Source organism: Panthera onca, chromosome B1 (assembly GCF_046562875.1).
Source record: "Panthera onca isolate mPanOnc1 chromosome B1, mPanOnc1 haplotype 2, whole genome shotgun sequence".
NCBI lineage: Eukaryota > Metazoa > Chordata > Mammalia > Carnivora > Felidae > Panthera > Panthera onca.
This window is the reverse complement of record NC_138342.1, coordinates 204,749,125-204,775,340: the sequence shown is the minus strand read 5'-3', so window position 1 is coordinate 204,775,340 and position 26,216 is coordinate 204,749,125. Positions and strand designations below refer to the sequence as shown.

The window sequence follows — 26,216 nt, the reverse complement described above, 5'->3', positions numbered from 1 at the left end:
GACTGGAGTCGCTTCAGCCCTGGCGACTTCCCTGATCCGAACCCTAACCCGAGCTAAGTCTCTCTCCCCTTGGGGACCCAATTCCAAAGTCTGACAACACCACGCATGGGGTCCAGAAGCAGTGCAGGAACTTCATCATGGAATGTGGAATAATACCATGTCATTTCCAAAGCGCGGCAGCAGCTGCACCAGAGAATTCCTGAGGCCTACCGGCAGGGTGGCCCATGCCTTTGTTTGCCTTGGAACCCAAAGACTAATCCTGATCAACACCCTCCCTTGTGTACCCCACTCAGCCCTTCAGGGAGACAACTGCTCTGCTGTGGGCCAGTGCCTAGAGATTCCTGGGACCTAACCCTAACGCTAACCCTAACCGTAAACCTAACCATAACCCTCAAACTAAAACTAACCCTATCTCTAACCCTAACCCTATCTTGACCTGCACCCTCCCATGGTCCCTAAATTCAGTCCTCAAGGGAGATCAGGAGAGTGGATTGCGTCGGCCCTGGCGATGTCCCTGGACAACCCTACCCCTAGCTAAGGCTCTCTCCCCATGGGGACACAATTCCAAAGACTGACAACAGCACGCACACGGGTTTGAGAATTGGTGCAGAAATACTCTGCATGGAATATGGAACATCACCATGTCATTTCCAAATCGCGACTGTAGCTACAAAGGAGGATTTCTGAGGCCTACCCGAAGAGCGTCCATGCAATTGTCTGGCCTTGGAACCCAAAGACTAATCCTGATTGGCACACTCCCTTGTGCACGCCACTCAGCTTTTCGGAGAGACAACTGCAGTATTGTGGATTCAGTCCCTGGAGCCTACTGGGACCTGATGCTAACCCTAAACGAAACCCTGACCATAACCCTCAACCGAACCCTAACTCTATCTCTAACCCTAACTCTAACTTGACCCACACCGTCATATGGGCCCTCACTTCAGCCTTCGAGGAAGATCAAGACAGGAGTCGCGTCGGGCCTGGCTACGTCCCTGGACTGAATCCTAACCCTAGCTAAGGCTCTCTCCCCATTGGGACCCAATACCAAAGTCTGACAACACCACATGCCTGGGGTCCAGAAGCAGTGCAGGATCACTCCGCATAGAATTTGGAACATCACATCAATTCCTAAGCCTGGCTGCAGTTGCAAGAGAGGTTCCTAAGGCCTACCCGAAAAGTGGCACATACAACTGTCTGGCCTTGGAACCCACACACTTATCTTGACCAGTACCCTGCCTTGTGCACCCACTAAGCCCTTTGATGAGACAACTTCACTGCTGTGGGTCCACCCCCTGGGGTCTGCTGGGTCTTAACCCTAACCCTAACCCTGATCCTGACCCTGACCCTGACGCTGACCCTAACCCTAAGCCTACGCTAACCCCAAACCCTAAACCTGACACTAACCCTAACACTAACCCTAACCCTGACACTGACCGTAACCCCTAACCCCTGACACTAACCTAACTCCTAACCCTAGCCCCTAACTCTAACACTAACCCACACCGTGAATCCGAACCCGAAGCCTAACTTGAGCCCTAATTCCTAACCCAAACACTAAACCCTCACCCTCACCCTAAACCCTCACCCTAAGCCCAGTCCAGGTACTGGTCCCCAATGCCCCTCTCCAGACCCTGACCCGCCAAGTGCCACTCTTGGTCTCCACATACTGCTTCCAGTCCCTTCAGCCCCTTTCTCGGTCGCCCTGCAGCCCACTCCCAGCCCCCTCCAGGACCCCCGCCTTGAGAAAGGTGCAGAGATTTCCCATACACCCCCTGCCTCACTCATGCACAGCCTCCCCTGTTATCAACCAGATGGTACATCTGTTGGGTCCATGAACAGTGACACATCATTATCACCCACAGTTCACGGTTTACAGTAGAATTCACTCTTGGCATTGTATACTGTATGAGTTTTGACAAATTTAGACTGACATGTACAGAGTAGACATTTTTTATTTTATTAAAATCCGTGTAATCAATTTTTTTCTTACATGGCTTGGTTTTTGCTGTTGTAAATAAAAATATCACCAAACCCAAGGTCATGTAGCTTTTCTTCTGTGGTTTCCTCCAGAATTTTCAGTTTTGCATTTTAAATTTGAGTCTATTGACAACTTTGAATACATTTTTGTGTAGTTTGTAAGGCTGGTAAAAAATGTTCACTTTTTCCCATATGGGTCTTTTGGGGGGGGCTCCCATTGTTCCTGTTTGCTCTGTGATGAGGGAGCTTGGGGCAAGCTGAGGGCAAAATACATCCTGGGGCACACACACACACACACACACACACACACACACACGGAATACGTGGTATTCCAAGGACGCTCCTGCCTACCCAAGAACAAAGGAAAAGGGTTTAGGTGCTTACCATAATGATGTGGGAAACTAAGGCAAATGAAAAATTAAATTCCCTAACTGCCTACAGCCCATTGACAAGTCCTTGGAACCAGCAGAGTGACCTCCCTCTAGGGGCTCAGCTGCCTCCATGACGACACTTTGCTGGGGGCAAAAGAGAACCTTAGCTTAACATGATCCCAACCTCGAGGCTCCTGTAAGTCTATTTTCTTTATCTCAAGTCCCCCAAGATATATGCTGGCAATCATACTCCAAGCGTATGCCCCCCCCCCCCCATATACATATGAAGGGTCTCATGACTGGGGTTTTATTAAACGGTAACAAATGGCATTTCCCTAGCAACAGCTAGCCCCTCAAGGCCCTGGAAACCTTGCTTCCAATATACCTTAGAGACTTACTCTATCCCTGCCCCCCTCCCAACCTGAGGATATAGAATGAGTTACTCCTCACGACCCCAAACAGCTCTTCCTGCCCATGGGTCCTGTCCCCATGCTTTAACAAAATCGCCTTTTTGCACCAAAGACATCTTCAGGAATTCTTTCTTGGCCATCGGCTCTGGACCACCCCACCATCACCCCAAAATTTCATCGTCTGCATCTAGTTCCTCGCCAAGATCACACACTTCATTGTTTATACTTATGTAAGTCTTGGAATGTGGGTGTGTGAGTTCTTTAGCTTTGTTCCTCAGTCCTATGTTGTGTATTCTAGCACATCCCTTTGCTCACATTTTGATTGGGACTTAGCTGAATCTGTACATCAAATTAGGAAGAATCGTCATTTTAAGAATATTGAGTCTGTGGATCATGAAAAACTAACATCTCCGCATTTCCGTTTTATTTGCGACCTTTCAGCAGGGTTATGATGTTTCTGAATGCAGATTTTTACATATGTCGTTCGGTTCATGCCAAAGGAACTTCAATTTGAAGGTTGCCAAATGGCTATTAAAAATGGCATTTTTAAATGTTCAAATTCCAACTGTTAATTATTAGTGGGTGGGAAAGCAGTTGGCCTCAATAAGCTGACTTTATGCTTTGATTCCTGGTCTGTGAGTGCATTGCAGTCAAAGCCAGGAGCGGCGGGTGCATTTCATTAACATCCACACCCACGAAGACCAGGAGGGGTGCCAGGCAGCACTAAACGGGAAGCTCTGAGCCCCTGCGCTGCTCCCTGCGGCCAGCAGGGGGCGCGTGCACTTTGCGCCAGCCGGGGGACCCTGGAGAGCGACCACCGGGGACACGCGCACTGACCGCTATGGGCTGGGGAGGGGCTGCGCCCCGCCTCCTGGAGGCTCCTCTCAGGCAGGGAACGCAGAGCCTCGCTCCAGGGTGTCCCCGCGTGGGCCACTCTCCGCCTTCGCAGTGCCGCTTTAGGGGGACTCGGCGCCGGCGCTCAAAGGACAGCCACCGCGGGAGTCTGCGAGGCCAAAGTGGAACTTCCGGGGCAGTCTGAGCAGGTCCAGATGGACCCCAGCCTCCACCCAGAGGCAACTTTGCCTGAACACGCATTCCTTGCTAGTACACTTTTTCTTTTTAATCCCCTCCTTTGGCCTTTAAAAACCTTTTCCTGTTTCGCTCAGAGAAGCCCCCTCTCCTTGCCTGATGCGATGTGCCCCCACCCACAAACCATTTAACAAAGCCAATTAGATCTTCAAATTGACAGGGTTGGATGCAGTTTTTTTTAGCACACCAAGGGGAAATGGGGCCCCTATGTACATGCTTCCACTGGCTTTTAATGTTTTATTTCCTTATAACTCTATAAAGTACCTGAAAAAAACAGATGTACTAACATATTTGAAATTCCAAAATTTTATTTACACCCCAAACGGAAGTATTCCAGTACCTTACCTTTTTTTCCAAATTCAGAAAGTGTATTTCTAAGTTCTTTTAAAGTTTCACGTACATCTAACAGGCTTCCAAAGTCACTTTCTCTCATTTGTTTTAAGCAAGGGGACAGGCCTTCTAATAGCACACAACTTCATATATTGCCAGTTTCTCCTTTGTTCAAAATAATGTATCACACTGATAATTTGCATTTTAAAAACGGTTTTGATTTCAGCTGTGTGCACTTCCTCTTTTGACATCATGTATATTAGTACTTGGTAAAATGTTAATTTGTGAGGAAATTGTTCCGGTAGCATTCAAACTTGGTGCCCCGTGTCTATCTGTGTGTCTACAGGTAGTCTTCTGAAAAGAAATGAGAATATCCCATGTGCTTGCTGAATTAGAAAAATATGGATTTATACTTTGTACCCTATTTTAAAAGGTTATTCTATTTATATTTATAGAAACGGAAGTTTTAAATACTTGAGATCGTGAGCTGAACACAGATTGGCACAATGATTTTGGGAAGGGGACATAATAACTTCTCCCTTTATCTAGGTTGCCAAAATTGACCATTATCGTATCTCTGGCCAAAAGCAGTTTTATATCAGTATCATGTTGCCAATTAATAATTACCTAACCTAGTCCATTTCCATTTTTTTAAAGCAAAATGATGTAATACAGGTTCAGTGCAAGGTAAAAGGTGAACTAGGAAAACCTCCTGCATGTCGTTACTCTCTACATTGTAGAAGTGTGTTTCTCTTCTAAAGAGTAAACCAGGTCTCTGTAAAATGTTATTTACTCCTATCTCATATTTTATTTAACATAATGGCTGATATTCTGTGTTTAACTTTCCCTCATGTAAAATATTTTAGGTAAGTAATTTAACTTTACATTGCTCAAGACAAAAACACATGACAACCTATGTCCTAACACGGCTTTGCATTTCTTTCTTACCTTGCAAGAAACTGTATAGCTGAAGCAAAAAACAAAAAACAAAAAACAAAAAAAAAAAAAAGGAGGGGGGGTAAAAAGTTTAATGCTAATTTCTGTTGCACCTGCATTCATTTTTTTAATGTTTATTTACTTTTGAGAGAGAGAAACTGAACATGAGTTGGGGAGGGGTAGAGAGAGAGGAAGACACAGAATCTGAAATAGGCTCCAGACTCTGAGCTGTCAGCACAGAGCTGGACATCGGGCTCAAACTCGGGAACAGCAAGATCATGACCTAGGCTGAAGTCAGACACTTAACCAACTGAGCCACCCAGGCGCCCCACTGTATTCACTTTCCTAATCTAGACTCTGGGAAACTGCGTTGTACAGAATGCGAGAGGAGTTACACTGAGCAGACACGCTACAAACATCCCCCAGTTAGGGTGGGATGTGTAGACTCTTCCTCAGGTACTGGTGACTGCCTGAGAACAGAGGCAGGGAGAAAAGAAATAGTTAGTTGATGTGGAAAACAAAAGCAAAAGGAAATGCAGATAACATCATTTACAGTCATGTTGGGTATGAAACTTCCACTAGGGTTTGTAACTGTCTTTTTTGTTTGTTTGTTTTTTAAGAAAGAGAGCGTGAGCAGGGGACAGGGGCAGAGGGAGAGAGAATCTTAAGCAGGCTCCATGCTCAGCCAGCACCCCGAGGCAGGGATCAATTCCATGACCCTGGCATCACGACCTGAGCCAAAATCAAGAGCCAGGCACTCAAACAACTGAGCCACCCAGGCGCCCAGTTTCTAACTGTCTTAATGATTTACAAGAAAAACACCATGTTAACAATAGACCTCCAGGAACCTATAGGCTCAATTTCCTGGAGCCTTAAGGTCACCCTCCCCTCTACAGGATGGAAAACCTTCTAGTAGTCAGTCTTCATAATCTCAGTGCAGTGCTTTCTGCCCACAGGTTCTGTTCCCATGCTTTAACAAAACCACTTTTTTTTTGCACCAAAAACATCTCAAGAATTCCTTCTTGGCCGTCAGCTTGGAAAGAATTCATTTCAACATCGGTGCCTACCTGCTGCTGCCTGTGCAGAATTTTCTAAGTACGTGTCAGAACTGGGATGCCATCCCAAGTCATCCTCTAGTGCCTGGGAAACACTGAAAGGATACCCAGGGACCTCCTGGTGGTCCATCAACAGCCCCAGACAAAGAACACAAACCCAGAAGTCCAGACATGAGGGTGGCTGGCAGGAAGTGCAGAAAGGCAGTCAGCACGGAGAAAGGGCTGTGGCCTGATGTTTGGTATAGGCAGGGCTTTGGAGACAGGCAGAAATGGATCCTAAGTCCAGCTTCCCTGGAAAACACATGCACAGACCAAAATAAGAATTGTCTCTGAATGACAGATTGTTTTCAGACGAATTTTCATGCCCTATCCTAGTCTGTGAATTTCTATTTTCAGCATTTTGGAAAAATGAACACATATAAATAGTAATCTGGTATTTTTAGAAGAGAGAAGAAAAATGAATATTGCTCCTAGGATATGAATTGGATTATATAAGAAACAAGGATGATAATCTATTCTAGGACCTTATGCTAAACATATAATGTGCCATTTGGAAACCACATCGTAAGGAAATAAAACCCATGAGTACTTTTTTTACATTAAGTTTCATAGTTTCCATGCATCACTTGACCTAGTGATGACAAAAACCATGAGCTCTATGAAAGTGAGTTCTTGCTGCCCCTAAGTAACTGTTTCTAATGAATGATGCTAAATAAGGTATAAGTATTATCTAATAAGGTTTCCACGACACATGACACATTATGTGTAACATAAAAACTTTGTCCTGACTGTTGGCCTGTTGGTCTTTCATATCTCACACACGGTACACACTTCATAGATATCACTTCTTGAAAAGAAGCCTCATAAATTTCATATTTGTATTTCCATTCTAAAAATACGGAAACAAGCTCACTGCAGTCGTACCATATGAAAAACACATCTGAAGAAAAAAATGGATATTGTGTGTATGGAACCATAGCAAAAACTGAATACCAAAATAGGATATTCATCACTCCCTTTCACTTACTCCGTCTTTCCAGGTCCATTAGACAACCTACATCCTGTATTTCAGCTTCTTTTTCCAGTGGGCCACGGGAACAGTGAAAACAGCAGCCAGGGCATTTTGACCCATCAGAGCCACGGGGGAAGGGGGGAGGATCTAAGTCAAGCCAGGAACCACTTTCTGTGGTTACTGTGGACCCCCGCGAACTTCACCTATGCTCTGCCTGACTCTGGAAATATTCTAAGTGGCCATGAGGACCCAAGAGCCACTAGTGTCTGCCTGGAAAGGTGGGAGACGGTGTCTATGCTACTGAATTCCTATCCAGAACTTCCTAGGTTACTTCAGGAGCACGGGAAATGCCACTGCCCCAAATGGGACTCTCAAGGGAAGCTTTCTAGGCCTGCCTGGAAAGGCTGCTGCAGGACTAGAAGCCGCTGAGAAGGTGATGCGCACACTGAAAAACGACAACAAATTTTCTAAGTCCTGAGGGGAGGGAGGGGGAGGCAGGGAACAACTTGTACCATCCCTGAACATTTGTACAAAAAGGACACAGGAAACTTGAAAACGCAGTTGGAAACCTTAGCTCACGGCCAGCTCAGTCAAAAGATGACAAGAACGACGGGAAGAACGACAAGACTAGTTCTGTTAAATGTAACAAATGATCAATATCCTCACGGAGTGCACATGAATTGGTGTAAAATTACTTAGGACCCAACAATATTTTCAAAATGTAACGAAGGCTGGGAAAGCACGGAGACCTCTAGCATGACCCTCACACAATAAGGTTAAAAGGGAATGCATTTGGGATGTGCCCCCTGCTACCCACCCCACCCCACCCCCGCCCCTCCGCCAGCCCTCCGCTGCTCCCGCTGGGTCGAGCCCGGGCACTCCCGTCCACTAGGACCGTTTCCCGCAGTGCACAGGACCCCCCACGTGGCATCCTCTAGGCTGCTCATTTTACTCACTCTCCCTTCGCGGTCGCCCGGCGTCTCCCTCCCGGTCTTTCTTCCCTCAAGTCGCCGCCCACTCGGCACTCGGCGACCGAACGGATGCCGTCTACGTCCTAGCAGCTCACTTTCCAGTGGGATATCGGGAATGTAGGCACACTCTGGCAGGTACGGCCGGGGGAACAGGTTTGGGGACAGAACAGCACGAGGTGTCACACAACGGGGTCGTCCCCTCCCCCAGCCCAGGGCCCAGGGGCCTCGCCCACAAGGTGACCGCGAATGGAAGGCCTGGCCACGGCAGGGCCTCACTGCAGGAGGATGAGAATGGCTCGGAGGTGGGTCTGGGAGAGGAATGGGGTCAGGCCAATATCAGGGCCAGGGGCGGAGGCGGCGGCCCCGGCGGTAGCAGGGCGTGGGGGGAACGTGAAGAGCAAGAACCCAGGTCCGAGGGAGGACATGGCGTGGGCGGGGACTAGGGAGGGTGAGCAGAGACCAGGAGGAGACGTCAGCGGAGGGGCGGGGCCGGTCAGGGCGTAACCAGCGTGTCGCGTGATTTAAGAACGGGGGCAAAGACCAGAATGGGCGTCAGCTAAAGGAAGGGGCCATCTTGGGGCGTGGCTAGCGCGGGCCAGGGCCTAAGGAGGTGAGCAGAGGGAGGGGACGGAGTCGTCCACTGAGGGGCGGGGCTGCTGTAGGACGTGACGAACGTGGGGCGGGGCATAGGGAGGGTGAGCGGGAACGGGACAAAAGCCGAGGGGTAGGGCCGGGGAGGACGTGAGCAGCGTGAGGCGGGGACTAAGGAGGTTGAACAGAGACCAGAAGGGGACCTAAGCGGAGGGGCGGAGCCAATGCAAGAGGTGGGGCAGAGCGAGGAGGGGCCTAAGGGAGGGTTAGGGGGAACGGGGCGTCAGCGGAGGGGCGGAGCCGGTGGGAGGTGTAACAAGTGTGGGGCGCGGCTTAGGGAAGGTGAGCAGAGACCAGGACTGAACGTCAGCTGAAGGACAGGGCCGGCTTGGGGCGTGGCTAGAGCGGGACTGGGCCTAGGGAGGGTGAGCGGATTTTGGGGCCGGGGCGTCCGCTGAGGAGCGGGGTTGGTATAGGACGTCGCGAACGTGGGGAGGGGCCTAGGGAGGGTGAGCGGGAACCGCACAAAAGCCGAGGGGCAGGGACGGTGTAGGACGTGGCCAGCCATGTGGCTCGGCCTAGGGAGGATGAGCGGGGAGTGGGTGTCAGGCGAGGGGCGGGACGGGCGTAATACGTGGTCACCGTGAGGCGGAGCCTAAGGAAGGTGAGCAGAGCGCCCAGACGTGGAATCAACGACCGGCGGGTCGAGGGAAGGTGAGTGTAGACCGGGAACGACTTGTCACCTGAGGCGGGGAGCCAGACTGGACGTCGCCACGGAGGGGCGGGGCCTAGGAGGACGAGCGGGGGCGGGCCGGTTTGCGGCGCGGGCCACGCCCCCTTCCGCCCCCGCCTTTCCGGTCCCTCTCCTTGCGTCCCACGCGCCAGCGGACTGGCCGCTCTTAGTGGGTCTGGGGGTGCTTGGTGTCTGGGGAGCTGGCTGTTGCTTCCCTAGCTGCCGTGACTGTTTCAGGGAATTCCAGGTGAGACTCAGAGCCCTGGGCCTTTTGCACTGAACGCGCCGATGTGCCCCGGTTAGGGTGACAGGTGTGTGCACAGCCCCATTGGCTGGACCCGCCGGGCTGGGGTTGCGGATCTCGCGGGACCCCAGCGGCTGCCCTTGGCGCGCGGGTTAGTTGACCGGGCAGGGCAGGCGGGATCTGTGCTAGTGGCGGAGAGCCGGAGGGATCGGCGGGACGTGGCCCAGAGCAGGGGGTGCTCAGAGGGAGGCTGAGTGTCTGGGACTTGGGGGAGAAGCGTGGGTGCCACCGAAAATCGCTTTGTGTCGTTAGGTCCTCGGTGTTGCAGCTTTACGTTTTCCTGGGGCGACTCCCAGAGCTATCTGAAGATTTTTTTTTTTTTTTTGAGAAGCATGGGATATTCTTTTATTTGTTTTCTTTTATGTATTTAGAGAGAGTGCTAGTGGCGGAGGGGCAGAGGGAGGGACAGAATCCAAGGCAGGCTGCAACCCTGAGCCAAGCCAATACAGCGCTGGATCCCAGACCCTGGGACGATCTGAGTGAAAATCGAGAGTCTGATGCTCAACCGTCTGAGCCACCCACGCCCCCGATAAGTGTGGGATATTGTTTTTTGTGGGGGTTTTTTTGCCTTTAATTTTTTTTGTGCTTATTCATTTTTTGAGAGACGGAGAAAGAGTGCTAGCGGGGGAGGGGCAGAGAGAAAACACAGAATCAGAAGCAAGCTCCTGGCCCCGAAAGCCCCTTGCGGCTCGAACCCACAGATCGTGAGATCAAGACCTGAGCGAAGTCGGACTCAACCGACTGAACCACCCAGGTGCCCCAAGTGTGGGATATTATGATCTCTGCTTTTGTTTTCTATTTCTTAATGTTTTATGTCAAGTTGGGACAATGAATGAGGTTTGTAAAATGGATACCATTTGGGAATATGTGGATTTTGCTTTTAATTGATGAAAAATTGATTTTTCAATATCTGGGAACATTTGATAGGGATGTTTCTTGTTTGCCATTGTTAACCTTAAAAACAAAACTGCCAGGGGGCCCCAAACCGGACACCAAGCTGAGCATGGAGACTGCTTGGTTGCTGTCTCTCCCTGTGTCCCTCTTCCCTCCCCTGTGTGAAAGCACGTTCTCTCTCTCTTAAAAAAAAAAAAAAAAGTAGAACTGCCTGTTATTTTAGCAACAACAGACGATGGGGGTATATGGGAATGTGTAAAAGAGAATAGCAATCCGGGACAACAAGCTTTAGAAAAACTGTAGGGAAGCATGGGAACAAGGGAAGGCTTGCTTTTTTTAAGGAGAAAAGGGGTAATTTGGGAAGGTTGCTGGGAGCTAAAAGTCCACGGGAGTGAACTGAGAGTTTGAAGTGTGGTGGCTTCTCACTGGCTGAACTGTTGTTCTGGGGGCTGAGGAAAAGGTCTCTTCCTCCTGCTGGAGTTGTTGAGTAGTATCCACGTGCAAGGCCAAGTCCCCAAAGGGTGCAGTCCCTCTTCCTGTTGGGTCTGCAACTGACTGTGTGTTCTAGGGTGTGAAAGTTTTCCCTGCCACATCTCCCCACTCCATTTTAGGGAGGTTTCCTATTACTAAGTTTCACACCATAAACATTAAAAATTAGCTGTCAAATTTCAGTGGCTTCATTTATACCTTTTTTAAAGTTTTATTTATTTATTTTGAGAGCATGAACAGGGAAGGGACAGAGAGAGAGGGAGACAGAAAATCCCAGGCAGGCTCCGCACCGTCAGCACAGACCCAGATATGGTGCTCGAACTCCTGAACTGTGAGATCATGACCTGAACCAAAATCAGGAGTCAGACACTCAACCCACCGAAACCCCAGGTGCCCCAATATACCCTTAATAAACCTTAACATGAAAACGTAAGTTAACATCTCTTTTTTATATTTCCTTTGGAAAATCTAATCCCGGTTGGAATTTGGCAATACCTGATTCCAGCCACTCATGCTGCGTAACTTCTCAAGGATTCTTTACAAGAGAAGACATGCTTCTGGCTTTCTTACAACTTTTTTTTAATGGTTTTTCTGTTTAATGTTTATTTATTTTTGAGAGAGAGTGAGCCACAGGGGAGGAACAGAGAGAGGGAGACACAGGTCCAAAGTGGGCTCCATGCTGACAGCAGAGAGGCCTAAATGGGGCTCAAACTCATGAAACCTGAGATCGTGACCTGACCCAAAGCACGCTTAACCAACTGAGTTAGCCAGGTGCCCTCTTTCTCAAAACTTTGAGTTGATTTAATATTTGAACTCAAATCACCTCAGAAATTGGAAGATATGTTTCTGTTAGGCAACAAAACAGTAACCACTATGGAGTTCCTATAAAGAAGAGGTCCCAGTACTCCTCCAAGTCTCTGAATCTCCATTCCCCTGAGCTCACCTTACTCCACAAAGACCTTCCTAGCACCTAGACATAACAGCTGTCTCTCAATCATCTTGAGCTTCCATCAAGGAATCTTGCATTTTCTAAGCTTGTTAGAAATCAGAGATACATAAAAATTTACAACATAAGGACTAGGATACCCTGGGAAATCTTTGGGAATTATGTATCAACAGGGAAGAGCCTAGGGATTTGATATTCTCTTATTTTCTGGAATAAAGACTGCTTATGTTCTGTCTGATAAACTAATTTTCTTGTGCTCCTAAGTTAAAGGGTAGTAGGAACCAGGGGCTCCTAGGCGGCTCAGTCGATTGAGCATCTAACTTTGGCTCCGGTCATGATCTCACCGTTCATGGCTTCAAACCCCACGTCAGGCTCTGTGCTGACAGCTTGGACCCTGGAGCCTGTTTCAGGTTCTGTGTATCCCCTCTCTCTCTCTGCCCGTACCCCAGTCCCACTCTCTCTCTCAAAATAAGCACATACATGAAAGATTAAATAATATTAATACTAAAAAGGATAGAAGGAACCAGCACTAGGAAGCCAACTATCTCAGACCCAATTTAAGTATCTCTATCTTATTCCTTTGAGGTCTGTGTCTGCCTTCTCCACTCTGCATCAGATATCACTGTATTGGGATAAATATAAGGAGCTCTGTCTCAGTAATTGTATATTAATGCTTCTATCCATTTTCCTTTCAAAAAAGCTTCCATATTGTCTTTTGTTTTCCTAAAAATTACAAACTGATTCTCATACTTTTTGCCAGCGATGAAAACAGCACAAAACAAATGATATTTAATAAATATTAAAACTTAGCTTTTAGCTGTCACCCAAGGGGTGTTACTATGACTCTCTATCCCAGTGCCTACACCCACTTGCTAATTCACAGTCCTGTTTGGCTTCTCCCACCTCAGGGCATTTGCACTTGTCTGTTTTTCTCTGTATGACTCTTCCTCTGATCTCCTCATGAATAATTGCCACTATCATTTCTCTACTTTCTCAGAACCACATTCTCTGAACGCATGTTTTTAAAACAACTTCTGTTTTCTAACAACAAATATTTTCAGGATTTATTCAACTATGCCATATTTACAACTGTGCCCCGGGGCCCCTGGGTGGCTAAGCCAGTTAAGTGTCTGACTTCAGCTCAGTTCATGATCTCACAGTCTGTGAGTTCAAACCCCATGTTGGGCTGTATGCTGACCGCTCAGAGCCTGGAGCCTCTTCCAATTCTGCGTCTCCCTCTCTCCCTGCCCGCCCTCTCTCTTTCTCTTTCTTTCACAAATAAATACACATTAAAAAAAAAAAAAAAGAACTGTGCCTACAAGTTAAAGAGGGGAAAATCTTCTATCTGTTTTTGGATTTATTTTCTTATAGAAATCTTTGTAAGTTTTTATTCCTGTATAATTTATCAACATTCTGGGTCTTGAATCCATATGTCTGACCCCACTGCCCCTGCCATTCTGCAGAATGGATGTCGTGTTAGCAGGCATGAAAACTACAGTAATCTTATTGTCCATTTCCATCAGAGCTCTTGGGTGACCAGATGCATTGTCAATGAGCAGTGATATTTTGAAAAGGATTTTTTTTCTGAGCAGTAGGTCTCAACAGTGGGCTTAAAATACTCAGCAAACCACATTGTAATGAGATGCGCTATCATCCAGCCTTTGTTGTCTGTTGATGGAGTTCAGCCAGGGTAGATTTAGTATAATTCTTAAGGGCCCCAGGATTTTCAGGATGGTACATGGGCATTGGATTCAACTTAGTCACCAGCCGCATTAGCTCCTAACAAGAGAGTCAGTCTGTCCTTCGCAGCTTTGAAACCACCCGCTGACTTCTCTCTTGGCTATGAAAGTCCTGGATGGCATCTTCTTCCAACAGAAGGCTTCCAGTAGATTTTCCAACTTAAAAGCTGTTGGTCGGTGCAGCCACCAGCATGAATTGTCTCAGCCAGATCCTCTGGATAACTGGCTGCAGCTTCTGTATCAACACTCACTGCCTCACCTTGCAGTTTTACGTTATGGAGGCGACTTCTTTCCTTACTCCCACCAACCATCCTCTGCTCGCATCAGATGTTTTTCTGAAGTTTCTTCACCTCCCTCATCCTTCAGAGAATTAATTGAAGAGAGTCAGGGCCTTGCTCTGGATTAGGCTTAGGCTTCAGGGAATGGTGACCTTCTATACAGACCACACAAACCTTCTCCATATCTACAATAGGTCTGTTTCAGTTCACTGTCTTTTTTTTAATGTGTATTTATTTTTGAGATAGAGACAGAACACGAGCAGAGGAGGGGCAGAGAGAGAGACACACACACACAAAATCCTAAGCAGGCTCCAGACTCTGAGCTGTCAGCACAGAGCCCGACACGGGGCCGGATCCCATGAACCATGAGATCGTGACCTGAGCCGAAATTGGACGCTTAACCGACTGAGCCACCCAGGCTCCCCTCACTTCACATTCTTATCACCCATGTGTTCACTGGAGTTGCACTTTTAATTTCCTTCAAGGACTCTTCCTTTGCATTCACAGCTTGGCTGATTTTTGGCACAAGACACCTAGCTTTCAGCCTGTCTCTGCTTTCAGCGTGCCTTTCTCACGAAGCTCATTCATTTCTAGCTCTTGATTTAACGTGACAGACCTTGAACACTTAGGAGGCCAGTGTAGGGCTGTCTCATGGAAAAGAGGCCCCAGGAGAGGAGGAGGGGGACAGCTGGTAGGTGGAGCAGTCAGAATACACACAACACTTACTGATTAAGGTAGCCCACACCTATGGGCACAGCTCGTGGCACCCCAAAACAATTGCAATAGTAACATCAAAGATCACTGAGCACAGACCACAGTAACAAATATGATAATGAAAATGTTTTAAATATTGGGAGAATTCCCAAAATGTGACACAGAGATAATGTGAGCAATTGCCCTTGGAAAAATGGCACCGAGTAACATGGCGTTGCCACACACCTTTGTGAAAAGCAGTATCTGTAAAGCACAATACAACAAAGTGTGCCTGCCTGTAGTTAAGACCTGGAGGAGAAGAGGTTGTCTATTCTTCTGGGCCCAGGCCACCACCTTCAGCAGCCCCCTCCTCTTCATCTCCAGGCAAGCAAATGAAATCCTAGAGCAGACCCTTCCTCTTCTCCAAGTCAGATTTAGTTGACATGCTACCGACTGCCATGCTCTACACGCACAAAATATGATAGGTTCCATGAATAAATTATACCTTCAATGTTCATTTCCCCATACATAGGATGTGTTTCAACTATTTTTGAATAATACGAAAAAGTATATACGTCTTAGGATCTGTCTTCATATATAAAAGAGTAAATTACTTGTGAAGAAAAATCAGGCAATGTATTTTCATTTCAGGCACTGGCATTTGGTTCCCAAAAGAACAGTTTGTCCTTTTTTTCTTCTTAATGTGTTTGTATCAAATATAAAAGTGAACCTATAGTAACTCTCAAAAGGGAGCATAATTTTTACAGCGGGAATTTAAGGTAATCAGGTTCTCGTTTCCCTGGTTCTCGGACACGTTCCTGTCTTGCCAGCCTCGTCACACTGCACCATCCTTGAGGCAATGAGGGCTTCTGCTCATCAGAAAGGAGTGTCTGCGGTAGGAGACTGTGGACCAGGCTTGTGCCACACAGAGAGTGGAGCTCTATTAGAGAGTAAAAAGGATACGTGGTCAGATCCTGCGTTGTTTAAGGGCTCATTTAGAAGAGATCATTTAAAGAAATTTTTAAAAAACAAGAAAACTTTGTGTACAGAATCTCAAAGGATATATCTTTTAGGAAAACTTGTAGTAGAAAATACAGATGTTTTAGTCAGTTTCCTAAAAACTTATTTGAGCAAAGCCTTAGGACTCCCCATGGAGGTAGGCAGGAGCACTATTAGAGACTTTCCCCCCTCCCCTGGTAACAGAACTTGTGTAAAATTGCTGAGAGAAGCCAAACCATTTGTGTCCCAGGGGCTGAGAGCAAACTACAGTCGGGTGAGTTGGGTGGACTGGACGGGGAGGCAGGCTAGTGGATTTCTGAAGATGATGGCAGGTCTAAAGGTCCTACTTGTAAGGCCAGTGAGAAAGCAGGGAAGAAGTTAAAGCTGGAGAGTGTTAGGAATGAAATGTGTGCTTGTAAGTGATATTAGCCCCACCCAGCAGCCTCTGGAGAGGGGAGTGGTTGCTGGAGGTTGAGCTCTAGAAACACTCTTGGACACCGGAGACCAACCTGCAGGCTGGTGAGAGCTTCCATCTGCTGGAGGGTAATCCTGCCCACCTCCATGGGGACTGATGGATCCTGCCCTGGGGACCCTTCTGGACCTCACCCGTGTACCTCTTCATCTGACTGTTCATCCTTGTAATAAACCAGTAAAACTGAGTAAAGTGTTCTCCTAAATTCTAGGAGTCATTCTAGAAAATTGCCAAGCCTAATTTGAGGGATTGTGGGAACCCTTGAATCCACAATGCTCTCGGCAGAAAATGTGGGCGGTCTGGGCACTACATTTATGGTTGGCATCTGAAGTAGAGGAAGTCTCATGGGGCTAAGACTTTGAACTTGTGGGATCTGATGCTGACTCCAGGAAGATGGTATCCAGAATGAACTGAATCCTTGGACACCCAGGCAATGTCAGAACATTAGTTGTTGGGGTGAAGAAAACTATTTATACGAATTTTTAGATTTTGAGCAATCCATGACTGTTGTCTGTCACAGGGTGTTGGTCGGTAAGTGGGTGGAAGAAATGGACGTATAAGGGAGGTAAGAAGGCAGAACTAACAAAACAGGCTTTTTTGTCTCAGATGTTATTGAGCACGAGCCATGTAACCAGGCATTGGGATAGGTCCCGTGTATGCAGTTGGAATAAAGTTGCCTTTTTTTTTTTTTTTTTTTTTTTTTTTGGTCCTGCATGCATGCAGAAAAGAGTGCATGGGGATTGAGGTGGGCAGTAAAAGGGATGGAATTAGGGGCTGATAGACTTTAAGTGGTGTCAGTGGTTGAGCTGGAAAGAGAGAGGCTCTGATTGCTGGAGGGATCTCCGGTTCTTCATCTGACAGGGCATTCCTGGTAAGACCTGGCAGGGGGCTATACCTCTTAAGAGGACCATGTTTAGAAATCTGAGTTTGGGAAACAGAACACAACTGAAATCCTAGCTGTATCATTCCTTAGCCATGTACTTTCCTCATCTTGCTAAAGTTTCCTGAAACTGTGTCACGTGTCCATGTCATTCTGGGCTGCAATAATAAAATACCACACATTGGTGGCTTAAACAACCGACATTTGTTTTTCACAGTTCTGGAGCCTGGGAACTCCCAAGACCAAGGTGTCAGCAGATTCAGTATCCTTGCTGTGCCTGCCTTCTCACTGGGTCCTAACTTGGTAGAGAGAGAGAGAGAGAGAGCTGTGGTGTGTTCCTCTAAGAATTACTCCAGTCCCTTCATCGGGGACCTCCTCTCAAGACCTCATCTAAACCTAATTACCTCTCAGAACGCCCCACCTCCAGGTACCATCACATGGGGAGTTAGGGCTTTGACATACGGACTTGGGTGAGGCTGGAGGGGACACTGCCATCCGGTCCATAACAGTGACTGTACTGAAAACAGCAGGATCTATTCTGAGGATTAGTTAAGTGAATGTTCTTAAGTTTCCAAGCAGAGAGTCCTATTGTTAAACTTTGAATTTGTCTTCCTTATTTTTTGGACTCCAGGTGTAAGGAGGTGAGTTTTGTCTACTTTTGTTTGTGATACAATATCATTTTTCCGTGAAATACATTTAAGTACAAACAAAATTTTGGTAAGAATTCAGACTTTACCAATATGTTTAAATATACGATTTATGAAATGCTGGGGTCTCATTTGTGGTGATGACTGATATACGACAATATTCCAGTTACAACTTTACTAAAATGTCAGATTGAACAAATATATTCCCTCATAAAACAAAACCTCTGCATTGTACGTTTTCTAAGTCAGGCACTTTTAGGTTTGGGGTTCAGGGAGGGAATTAAATATCCCTATGAAAAGTTGGCAGTTAACTTAGAAATAATGATTTTCATTGCCTTGTCTGAAAATAAAAAAGAATATTCCTATCTTATTGACGAGCAGCAGTAGCCAAAGCCTTGTCACTTCTGACCCAAGCAGAAGTGAGAGCTCCCGCAATTGTCTCAGGGCATGTGGCGTGTTCTTGTAGGGGGAGCTGGGGGGTTGCATGCAGGCGCATCAGGGATTCATGACCAGGGGGTCTGGGAATTGTGGGTAAGACTGGAGTCTCTTGGCTTCTCTCTCCTTGCCCAGCTTTTCCTGCATACGGTTTGCACTCTCTGTGAGTAGAAATCCGGAGGAAGAGGGGCGCCTGGGTGGCGCAGTCGGTTAAGCGTCCGACTTCAGCCAGGTCACGATCTCGCGGTCCGTGAGTTCGAGCCCCGCGTCAGGCTCTGGGCTGATGGCTCGGAGCCTGTTTCCGATTCTGTGTCTCCCTCTCTCTCTGCCCCTCCCCCGTTCATGCTCTGTCTCTCTCTGTCCCAAAAATAAAAAAAAAAAAAAAAAAAAAAAAAAAAAAAAAAGAAATCCGGAGGAAGAGACGTGGTGGCCGAACCCTTGATGATGCAACTGCAGGTGGGTGGATATGCGATCCTTCTCCTGAATGATGCCTCTGTTGCCTGTGGCTGGGAAGGCTTCTCTTGGCCCAAGTCTTCGAAGTGCATCCAGGCAGTTTTCAAGGGTCTGGGTTCTAGTTCATTGTTGCCAGGACGCGCAGATACTTTTTGTTGGTCAGGGATGGATCAGGAAGAAGTCTCCTTTCCAGCATTTACACCAGTGCATCTCATGCTCCTTAAGGATGTCCTTGCAGAAAAGAAATATGTAGAGTTTTCCTTCCTCATGCAGTGTATGGGCTTGGTTGGGGGGTGATTTACCCGTGGGCCATGGTAGTGGCTGCGGTGACCTCGGCACGTGGTGACAGGTGCTAGAGATGAGCAGGACCAGCAGTTTACACTCCACTGAGGAGGCGGGCCTTTGAGCAGGTCAGCTCTGCAGTTTTCCAGAGAGTACAAGAAACTTTTGTGTGAGAGAGGAAATCAGCCATCATTTCTTTTCCCCTCAGTTTTAAGCTTACTAAAGGTTTGGTAACATACACTTGACTAATCTGGAAACTTCCAAAGATGACTAAATCCTCTTTACTACCCTTATCCCTTTTCACCCATTTCCCCCGTTATAATTAAACTTTTTAAAATTGGAAATCTGAAAACAGTGCCTAGGGAGTATTTTTCAAAAAATTAACTCTGTATTTGGCAGAATGTGGATAAAACTAGAGTCAAATTTAGAATCCTGTTGCAATTTTAGAAGGATTAGAGAGGCTACAAGTAATCGAGAGGATTCTATTGCCTTTCAACAGAAAAAACAGGATTACCATACGGAGGATTGATGCAGTCATCATTGTTGTTAAGAATGGAGAGCTCACTGCACGAGAGATCACTGTGGGGCCATCCTTCGGACGAGCCATCTCAGGAGCCCCTAACCGGACCACAGGACCTGTCTGCCCTGATACCTTATAAAGAACAAGTGAGTTTTTAAGATGAGAGGTGTGACTTGTTGACCCCAAATTCTGCATGAGAGTTGTTCATCCTGCAGAATGCTGGGCATTGCTTCATAGGTGTCTACCTTTAATGTTTATATACCTACACTTGTACGTATGAAGTGTTTGCTGTAAAAGACGCATCTGCACATTAGCTCATTGGAACTCTCAGTACCACGATTCATATATATGTGTATATATATATATATTTTCTTTTTTAAGTAATTTCTACAGCAAGCATGGGGCTTAAACTCATGACCGTGAGGCCAAGAGTCACATGCTCTTCCAACTGAGCCAGCCAGGCACTTGTCAATAGTACTATTTAACCTAGGTTATAATTACCACCCAGAAAGTCAAAATTGCCAGCTTATTAGAATGTTGCCAGGTTATTTCCTATTGAGATTCCTTTATGATGAAGTAATTGTGTCTTTTTTTAATGTGTCTGAAAGGCAAAAAGCAGATCAGCATGGGAGAATATTTGACATGAATCACAAATGGAATGAGGTTTCTATACATACAGTTCCTCACTCTGCTATCACTATCATGTTGACAGCTGTCCCCTAGGGATTGTTCAGCCTGGCCCTACTGAAACAATATCTGATATTTTAGGAATCTGTGACCCTCAAAGATATAGCTGTAGACTTTACCCAGGAAGAGTGGGCCCTGATGGACACATCCCAGAGAACGCTGTACAGAGATGTGATGCTGGAGAACATTAGTCATCTGGTCTCTGTGGGTGAGTCTGTCGCCATCTATTCATTCTTCCATCCATCCATCTTTTTGTTTATTAACCTTGTATCCAGGAGAGCTTCCACATATTCTAATATAGCTGTCTGCCCTAATTCATATACTTTTGTAGCATTTCTGAATACTAGATGGAATTTGTAACTTTCTTTACTTTCATCATGTGTGTTACATGATAATTTGAATACAGACTTCTTGGCCACGAGTGTGTATCTACTGCACTTTCTCCAAGACCCAGAACAATGCTGGGAATACAGTGCATATTTTTTGAATGAATAAACATCCTAAATATTTTTCTGTCCTAAGCAGTGTGGGAATGGTGAGCACGGTAGAAAATATAACATCTTGTATCACTTTCCACATAAAACTCCACAGAATATTCTGGTGGAGCTTATGTGTATTGTATTCCTTTGAAAATAGTAATCCCCTTGTGAGAACATTTAATTCCTTCTGGCTGCAAACACTAAGGCTTCTGCTCTCTCTCAGCTTGGGCAGGAGCATCAGCAACCAGAGATCATACTGTCTTTGGGTGCAGTGTCAGGCTGAGAGCCTTTATCAATGTTTTTAGTGTTCAAGGTGTTATTCTCTGGGCTGTTCTTCCACACTCATGTTCTTCCTCAGCTGCCTGTACAGTAGAATATCAGGTGCTGTTCTCGACACGGAACTGCAAATTCACACACCATTCTCCATTGATATAGGGTGTCATTTCTTCAGATCAGATGTGATCTCCCCGTGGGAGCAAAGAGGGGAGCTGTGGAGGGAAGAAAGAGGACCTCCCCAAGGCTGGAGTCCAGGTGAGCTGCAGACATGCGCTCAGTGTGAGAAGGCTAGTGAGTAAGCAGGGTCTTATTGATGTCAGTGCAGATTTCCTTGAGTGAACGACAGCTTCAGAAACTGTGAGTGGCCAGTGAGACAGCATTCCTCAGATTGTGTCATTATTTCTCCCACATCAGTTTCTCTTCATGTACCTGTACTTACATTTCGCCTCAGGCAAGCAATGTTCCTGACCTCATTGGAGGTGAAATTTCACATTGTGTTCTGTGTCATGATTTCTAGTGTCCTTCTTTTAGGATTTCCACTCTGATATTCTCTGCAACAGCCCATCATTATTTTATTTTTCTTTCACTTAAACATTGAGTTTTGTTCTAACTGATACTGTTCTAAAATGTATGTCTATTCACCAGTATTTTCCTCAATTTCACATTATTTGGTCATGTGTGCTTACCTGGTCTTGTGAGCTTGTCAACACTTTAATTCCCCTAGTCTACTCAAGGTGTTTCTCAGGTTTATTTCTTTTTTTCCTCGATTATTTTAGGCATGAAAAAAAGCCATAACAAGCAAGAAATAATATCTATGCAAGATATCTACCTGAAGGACCCACCTAACTGCTGGACAATAGTAAGTGTCATGAGGAGGAACCTTGCCTATTCATGTTCAAAGACCTGGGTGGAGCCTAAGTCATCAGTTGTAGAATCACATAACAATTAGTATAAGTACCTTCTCACAGAATGTGATTGACAGTTTAAATCTGGGGAAGAAACTAGCCTGGATTTAAGCTATAATTGTTCTGAGAAATGGATAATTGCATAACCATGGTTTATTGGCACGACACATAATGATATCTTCAAAAACACTCAGCCCTCCAATAAAGATGCTACCAAGGGTAAAAATGTTTGTGCATGTCAGTGATGAACACCCCGTGTGCATGTAAGTGATCTGGGGAAGGTTTTAGTTGGAGATTACCACTGAATGGCCAGCCTGGAATTCGTAGGTAGAGAACTGGGTGTATTCATGTTTGGGAGAAGTCCTATAACAGTCTCTCATCTCTTTCCCAACAGCAGAAACGTCATGCAGGAGAAGACCTCTCTGTATATAGTGGGTATGAAGTTTTCATTCACACCTACACATTGACACAACATGTCTTAACTCACACTAGACAGAAACTCTATAGATGCAATGAATGTGGAAAACACTTCACCCGAAACGCCAACCTTCATACCCATAAAATAAGTCACACAGGAGAGAATCCATTTGCTTGTAATCAGTGTGGGAGGCGCTTCAGGTATTTTTCATCTTTAACTAGACATAAGCGAATTCATACTGGAGAGAAGCCTTATGAATGTCATCTATGTGGGAAAGCCTTTGTTCGTAGTTCCCTTAAACAACATCAGAGAATTCACACTGGCGAGAAACCATATACATGTCCTCTATGTGGAAAAGGCTTCGTTACAAGGTCTAATCTTCGAGAACATGAGAGAACTCACAGTGGAGAGAAACCATATAAATGTCATCTATGTGGAAAAGCTTTTGTTCAAAGCTCTTGTCTTAGAAAACATGAGAGAACTCATACTGGAGAGAAACCATATAAATGTCATCTATGTGGAAAATCCTTTGTTCAAAGTTCTTGTCTTAGAAAACACGAGAAAACTCACACTGGAGAGAAACCATATAAATGTCATCAGTGTGGAAAAGCCTTTGTTACAAGTTCTGATCTTGGAAAACACGAGAAAACTCACACTGGAGGGGAATCATATACAGGTTATCTGTTTGGAAAATCTTTTGTTCAAAGCTCTTGTCTTAGAAAACACGAGGAAACTCAGCCTGGTGAGAAACCATGTACGTGTCATCAGTGTGGGAAAGCCTTTGTTACAAGCTCTGATCTTAGAAAACACGAGAAAACTCACACTGGAGGGGAATCCTATACATGTCATCTATGTGGAAAAGCCTGTGTTGAATGCTCTTGTCTTAGAAAACACGAGAAAACTCTCCCTGACGAGAAACCATATACATGTCATCAGTGTGGAAAAGCATTTGTTACAAGCTCTAATCTTAGAAAACATGAGAAAACTCACACTGGAGAGAAACCATATACATGTCATCTTTGTGGAAAAGCCTTTACTCAAAGCTCTAATCTTCGGGAACATGAGAGAACTCACACCGGTGAGAAACCATATATATGTCATCTATGTGGAAAAGCCTTTGTTCAAAGCTCTTGTCTTAGAAAACATGAGAAAACTCACACTGGGGAGAAACCATATACATGTCACCTATGTGGAAAAGGCTTTGTCACAAGATCGAATCTTCGACAACATGAGAGAATTCACACTGGAGAGAAACCGTATAAATGTCACCTGTGTGGGAAAGCCTTTCTTCAAAGCTGTAATCTTCGAGAACATGAGAGAACTCACAGTGGAGAAAAACCTTATACATGTCATCTATGTGGAAAAGACTTTGTTCAAAGCTCTTATCTCCGAGAACATGAGAGAACGCACACTGGTGAGGAACCATATACATGTCATCTATGTGGAAAAGCATTTGTTACAAGCTCTAATCTTAGAAAACATGAGAAAACTCACACTGGTGAGAAGCCATTTACATGTCATCTATGTGGAAAAGGCTTCGTTATAAGGTCCAGTCTTCGAGAACATGAAAGAATCCACACTGGGGAGAAACCATATACCTGTCATCTATGTGGAAAAGCCTTTCTTCAAAACTCTTACCTTCGAGAACATGAGAGAACTCACACCGGTGAGAAACCATATAAATGTCTTCTATGTGGAAAAGCCTTTGTTCGACGGTCTTGTCTTAAAAGACACGAGAAAACTCACACTGGAGAGAAACCATATACATGTCATCAGTGTGGAAAAGCCTTTGTTACAAGCTCTCATCTTAGAAAACACGAGAAAACTCACACTGGCAAGAAACCATATATATGTCATCTATGTGGAAAAGGCTTTGTTACAACGTCTGATCTTCTAGAACATGAAAGAATTCACATTGGAGAGAAACCATATGCATGTCATCTATGTGGAAAAGCATTTGTTACAAGCTCTGATCTGAGAGACCATGAGGGAACTCACACTGCAGAGAAACCATATACATGTCTTCTATGTGGAAAAGCCTTTGTTACAAACTCTGATCTTAGAGACCATGAGGGAACTCACTCTAATTCTAGTGAATGAACAGGGAAGTGCCTTCAGCCACAGCGCTAATGTGAAACCAACCAGAGGACTCAGGTGGGGGAAGTTCCATGGTCATATTCATTATGGAAATGCCTTCATTTTTAACTTCTCCTTACACAACGTGAGTGAACTGCATTTGCAGGAACCCTATATTTACAAAGGGGAAGAGACATTAGCTGGCCTCTGGTCATAGGGTGCACAAGAAAATCCAGTGAATAACAGTCTAATCTCCTTAAATGGGAAATGACAAGAAAATCTTTACAGAAAGAGGTCACTGTAGGAGAATAACAGAAAAATTAATGCTGGAGAAGTTATTCATTGTTACATGCATGGAAAAAAACTTGACTAGTAGAAAAACCATTGTAGGCATGTGAAGTTTCACACTCTGTATAATAGTGAACGAATGGCAGTCTAAAGTGATTTTTAATTCCTTAGTCAACATGTAGTTTCTCACACTGTACATATAGCATTGCTAAAATCAGATAAAAGGTTAGGCTTTGCATTAGAAATCCCTGACTAGGAAAAACATTTATCAAGAAAGTCTTAACACACAATTTAGATATTAATTTATAATTTTGCCTAATGGCCTATTATAAAAATATAAGAAAGGTAGGATTGTGACATCATCTGGGAATTCTAAATTCAGAATTTTGTAACTTTTGTTTTTTAGAATAGTTCTTGGAACTGCATATGAAGCAAAGTTGTTGCTGAAAAATCCATTGTGTTGGTCAGGGCCTATTTTTCATGCATCAATAGTAGTTATGATGACTGGATTCAACTAGAAAGTGTCTTTGAATATTAACCGAAAAACAACACAAGATGATGCGTCATGACTACATATTGTTAACCATGTATGTGGGTTGTAGTGATGAACTAAAGATTGTTACATAGATAACTTGTGACTGAATTCTGTATAAATTTTCATTTTAAAATGCCATTATTGAGGGACATCTGGGTGGCTCAGTCGGTTAAGCATTCAACTTTGATTCAGGTCATGATCTCACAGCTGAATTCGAGCCCCACGTTTGGGCTCTGTGCTGACAGCTGAGAGCCTGGAGCCTGCTTGAGATTCTGTCTCATTCTTTCTCTGCCCCTCCCCCACTGTCTCTCAAAAATAAACGAATGTAAAGATTAAAAAGAATAAAATGCCATTATTGAGACAAAGAAGGGTATTACCTAATAATAAGGGGTCCATTCAACAATAGGATATAGTGTGTAAATATTTATTCACTCAACATAGGAGCACCTACATGTATAAAACAAATATGAACAGATGTTAAGGGAGAGAGAGTTATGTAATAGAAGGGGGGCGTTAATACACCCTTCCAACAATGAATGAAACATTCAGACAAAATCAGAAAACATCAACCGTAAGTGACACGTTAGATGAGATGGACTTCAGAGAGGTACACTGCACACGCATACTTCATCCAAAAGCAGCAGAAAAACACTCTTTGCAAGTGCCCATGAGATATTCTCCAGAATTGGTCATAGTTACTGCCTGTTAGTACCAGTGGGTATTTTCTTCCTATTTTATCCAAGCCATGTAATTGCCCCTCTTCCTCTCCTGAAAACCCCTTGCTTTCACCCCACAGATGGGACACTTTTCTGGTTACTGCTGGAATTGGTGCTCCCCAAACTGCAATTCTTTAATCCCAAATAAACACTTACCTGCCTTTCATTGTAGCTCGTTTTCAGGTTGGCAGAGGGGACAAGAAATGTTTCTTTTCCTTTCTTGGCCAGGCACTATCTGGGAGAGATGACTTTGGAAGGAAGTCTTACTCTATTCTGGCTCTCCCAGTTTTCAGGATCCCACCCGCAGCTCCAGAGTGAGTGTGCTCACTC

General features: G+C 45.3%; 1 protein-coding gene and 1 long non-coding RNA gene across 6 annotated transcripts; one reads left to right on the top strand and one right to left on the bottom strand.

The window, feature by feature from the left end:
* Nucleotides 1-4,137: 4,137 nt before the first annotated feature.
* Nucleotides 4,138-7,297, bottom strand: LOC144616081 (uncharacterized). Its single transcript, XR_013554968.2, has 2 exons — nucleotides 7,196-7,297; nucleotides 4,138-6,459 (listed from the first exon to the last, which is right to left on the bottom strand). It is a non-coding gene; the product is annotated as an uncharacterized LOC144616081 (long non-coding RNA).
* Nucleotides 7,298-8,136: 839 nt separating this feature from the next.
* LOC132674688 (uncharacterized) lies at nucleotides 8,137-24,608 on the top strand. Of its 5 annotated transcripts, none has more exons than XM_078445170.2 (6): nucleotides 8,137-8,286; nucleotides 19,486-19,652; nucleotides 20,275-20,401; nucleotides 21,108-21,203; nucleotides 21,725-21,807; nucleotides 22,248-24,608. In XM_078445170.2, exons 2-6 carry the CDS (start codon nucleotides 19,515-19,517, stop codon nucleotides 24,369-24,371), a joined length of 2,568 nt encoding a protein of 855 aa, XP_078301296.1. In that variant the 5' UTR covers nucleotides 8,137-8,286; nucleotides 19,486-19,514; the 3' UTR covers nucleotides 24,372-24,608. The 5 variants fall into 5 exon arrangements, with proteins under 5 accessions (XP_078301296.1, XP_078301298.1, XP_078301295.1 ...); XM_078445172.1 differs by lacking the exon at nucleotides 8,137-8,286 and adding an exon at nucleotides 8,891-8,975; XM_078445169.2 differs by lacking the exon at nucleotides 8,137-8,286 and adding an exon at nucleotides 9,220-9,456.
* The last annotated feature ends 1,608 nt before the right edge of the window (nucleotides 24,609-26,216 follow it).

Bases quoted from the DNA above. Each gene is read 5' to 3' on its own strand.
- LOC132674688 (XM_078445170.2), top strand. From the start codon at position 19,515: ATGCAGTCATCATTGTTGTTAAGAATGGAGAGCTCACTGCACGAGAGA. The intron at 20,402-21,107 runs GTGAGTCTGTCG...CCATTGATATAG, and splicing joins TAGTCATCTGGTCTCTGTGG to GGTGTCATTTCTTCAGATCA. The intron at 21,204-21,724 runs GTGAGCTGCAGA...CGATTATTTTAG, and splicing joins TCCCCAAGGCTGGAGTCCAG to GCATGAAAAAAAGCCATAAC.